The sequence below is a fragment of the Colobus angolensis genome, unplaced genomic scaffold (genome assembly GCF_000951035.1).
Source record: "Colobus angolensis palliatus isolate OR3802 unplaced genomic scaffold, Cang.pa_1.0 Scaffold170, whole genome shotgun sequence".
NCBI classification, from domain to species: Eukaryota; Metazoa; Chordata; class Mammalia; order Primates; family Cercopithecidae; genus Colobus; species Colobus angolensis.
The window spans coordinates 747,489-750,568 of NW_012114822.1; the positions used below are offsets into that span (position 1 = coordinate 747,489).

A 3,080-nucleotide genomic window follows, 5' to 3' on the forward strand; every position below is an offset into this window, starting at 1 on the left:
GTGATCCGCCCGTCTCGGCCTCCCAAAGTGCTGGGATTACAGGCTTGAGCCACCGCGCCCGGCCGGGTATGTCTTTATTAACAGTGTGAGAACAGACTAACAGAGTTTCCTTACAATTTTTTTTTTATTTTAAACCACCATATATTTCTATAAACATGAGGCAAGGGTAGCAGTGGAGGTGCTCCAGCTACCTGGGCCATACAGGGGAGGGGGTCCATTTAATTGGGAGAAATCCACCGGGAAGCACAGACATGGATGTGCTGGCAGGTGTGCTTAGCACTCCATTCCTTGAACCATGGGAATTCCGTCTTTGGTAGAGGAAGGTGGTATTTATAGGCCCTCTCGAACCATAATGAATTATCATCTACAATGTTCTATGCCATCGAGAATTATTAAACAGACTCGTTTTGATGGCAGCAGAGTATTTCACAGTGGGGGTGCACCCTGATATATTTAACCCTTCCCCAACTGTTTGACATCTCTATCCCCGATCGCAGTCTGTGGCTGTCCTAAGCCATGCTGTGATCAGTACCTTGCATATATATTCTGAATATAGTTTTTGATTACAGGCTTGCATGGAATACTGAGTAAGGTCACAGGGGAAAAAGGTAGGACCATTTTCAAGATTCTCACCCATTACGAAACTGCCTTCTAGAAGGTTATGTTGATTTATGTCCCACAATATATGAGAGCCTAGATTATCTCAAATTCTTTTTTCTTTTCTTTTCTTTCTTTCTTTCTTTCTTTCTTTTTTTTTTTTTGAGGTGGAGTCTTGCTCTGTCACCAGGCTGGCTGGAGTGCAGTGGCGCCATCTTGGCTCACTGCAATCTCCACCTTCTGGGTTCAAGCAATTCTCCTGTCTCAGCCTCCCAAGTAGCTGGAACTATAGGCACTCGCCACCACGCCCGGCTAATTTTTGTATTTTTAGTAGAGACGGGGTTTCACCATGGTGGTCAGGATGGTCTTGATCGTCTCACCTCGTGATCCACCAGCCTTGGCCTCCCAAAGTGCTGGGATAACAGGCGTGAGCCACCGTGCCCAGCCTCAAATTCTGAATCATGTTCAAACGTTCAACCACTCAACAGCGAAAAGAGATTAAATGGAATGAAATGCACGTTGGTGCTTTTCAATGGTCATTCAAAGGCAAGCCGTGTGAATTTACGAACGGCAATAGACACAGGCAGGCAGGTGTGGGGTCTGTGCTTGAAGACAGAGCAAGACAAAGTTGGAAGGTGGGAAGGTGGGAAGGTGTGGGTCCATCATTTCACTAGAGAGTTGTCCAAAGGGCTTCAGGTAAAAAGAATTTTGGCTCTGTGGAGACTCAGGTGTCGGATCCAGAGTGAGCTATGTGGCTCTCAATGGTGACACCTGGTTTAGTTTGGGGCTGTCCAGGGCAGGCACCCCGGAGAAAAGCCCTCCAGGGCAGCCACCGCACCCCAGGCCTGCCCTTGGTGCTGCTGTAGGGGGCTGGTGAACATAGAAAAGTTCTGGGAAGGGAGGCTCAGGGGCATCCTGGGAGGCCAGTGGGGCGAGAGCCCTGAGCAGGACCGGGACTATGGGGAGGCTTGGCCGGGAGCTCACCCAGGAAGTGGTTGACGCAGAGGGTGCGCAGCGCCTTGGGCATGTTGCAGATGGTGGAGCAGAGGCGCCCCACGGACAGAGGCTGCTCCGCGCGCTCGCTGGAGCCCGTCAGCTCACTCTCGTACTTCACGCCATTGAGCAGGATGTTGGCGACCTGGGAAGAGCCCACAAACCCCTCATCAGAGCCCCGCACCCCCATCAGGCAGCACAGACCCCGCACCCCCATCAGGCAGCACAGACCCTGCACCCCCATCAGGCAGCACAGACCCTGCACCCCCATCAGGCAGCACAGACTGCTCTGCTCAGGGGAATGCGTTCTCGGAAACACTGCATGGGTCTGTCTTCTTATCAGACGGCATGAGCCCGGCATGGACCCCAACCTCAGAGGAATGACTTCAGGGCATCGCTTCCCAGGCCCTGGACCAGCTAAGACTAGAATTTCATTTCGGGTATGCCTACAGTTTGGCCGCAGGACATGATCTCTGCCACAGGGAGTGAGATAAGACTTTGCAAAATGCAAAATACATTTGAAATACAAACACGTGGGTCAGTTCAGATCCAAACACTTAGGAAGTCCTTTCTTTGTCATAAGAGAAGGCTGGGAAAGATTTATTTCAAGGTGGCCACCAGGAACATGTGTTCAAAATTCCTCTGGACAGGTGGAACCTCCACCACACAGAAGACAGGGTGGCCCTGCCCACACGAGCGCCTCAGCCCTCGACAGGGGCTCACACAACACACAACAAGCCCCATGGTCAACAGGATGGAAACTGGTGCGAGGGGCTTCGATTTCTTTCCGGGGCTCAAGAACAACATTCCATGGACATCTTCACTAGGTTTGCAAACTCCTCCTGGAATGAGAAGGTTTCATTCCAAGTAGCCCTGCTTGGGTTTGGGGTACAGACTCCCGTCAGGGGAACTTGTCATTTTGTTGTTGTTGTTGTTGTTTTAGAGACAGAGTCTTGCAGTGGTGCGGTCATGGCTTACTGCAGCCTCAGCCTCCTGGGCTCAAGTGATCCTCCTACCTCACCCTACCGAGTAGCTGGGACTACAGGCGTGCACCACCACGCCTGGCTAATTTTAAAAAAACTGTTACGGAGATGAGGTCTCGCTATGTCGCCCAGGCTGGTCTCAAACTCCTGGCCTCAAGTGATCCTCCCTCCCACTTTGGGGAACTAGTCGTTTTTGAATTTAGATGTTTGAGAGCAAAAAGGCGCTGCTGCCTCGCTCCACTGGGATGTCTGTGGTGCGGTCGGCCTTGGACACTCCCGGTGGGAAAGGAAGCGGAGAGGCCGCAGTGCCGGCTCCCAGGACACCCACATCAGCAGAGCGCGTCCCCTACGCCTGCAGAGGAACAGCGCTGCAGTTACGCCTCTGTCTCCGTTGAGCCTGGATGTGTTTATATTTAGCTCATGATTTTTACTTTCCTCAAAGCACTGATGCATAAATTACACTCTATGGAGAAAGGAAACAGAAAAAGGGGATGAAGATGAGATTTT

The 3,080-nt window shown here is 51.5% G+C and overlaps 1 protein-coding gene across 1 annotated transcript in view; it reads right to left on the reverse strand.

Annotated features, from left to right (window-relative positions):
- The window catches only part of SLC45A1 (solute carrier family 45, member 1), a 34,119-nt gene that overhangs the window by 6,319 nt on the left and 24,720 nt on the right, over positions 1-3,080 (reverse strand). Inside the window, exon 7 of the mRNA XM_011938301.1 lies at positions 1,582-1,735. Within this exon, the coding sequence (XP_011793691.1) occupies positions 1,582-1,735 (154 nt within the window). The remainder of the gene's footprint in view (positions 1-1,581; positions 1,736-3,080) is intronic.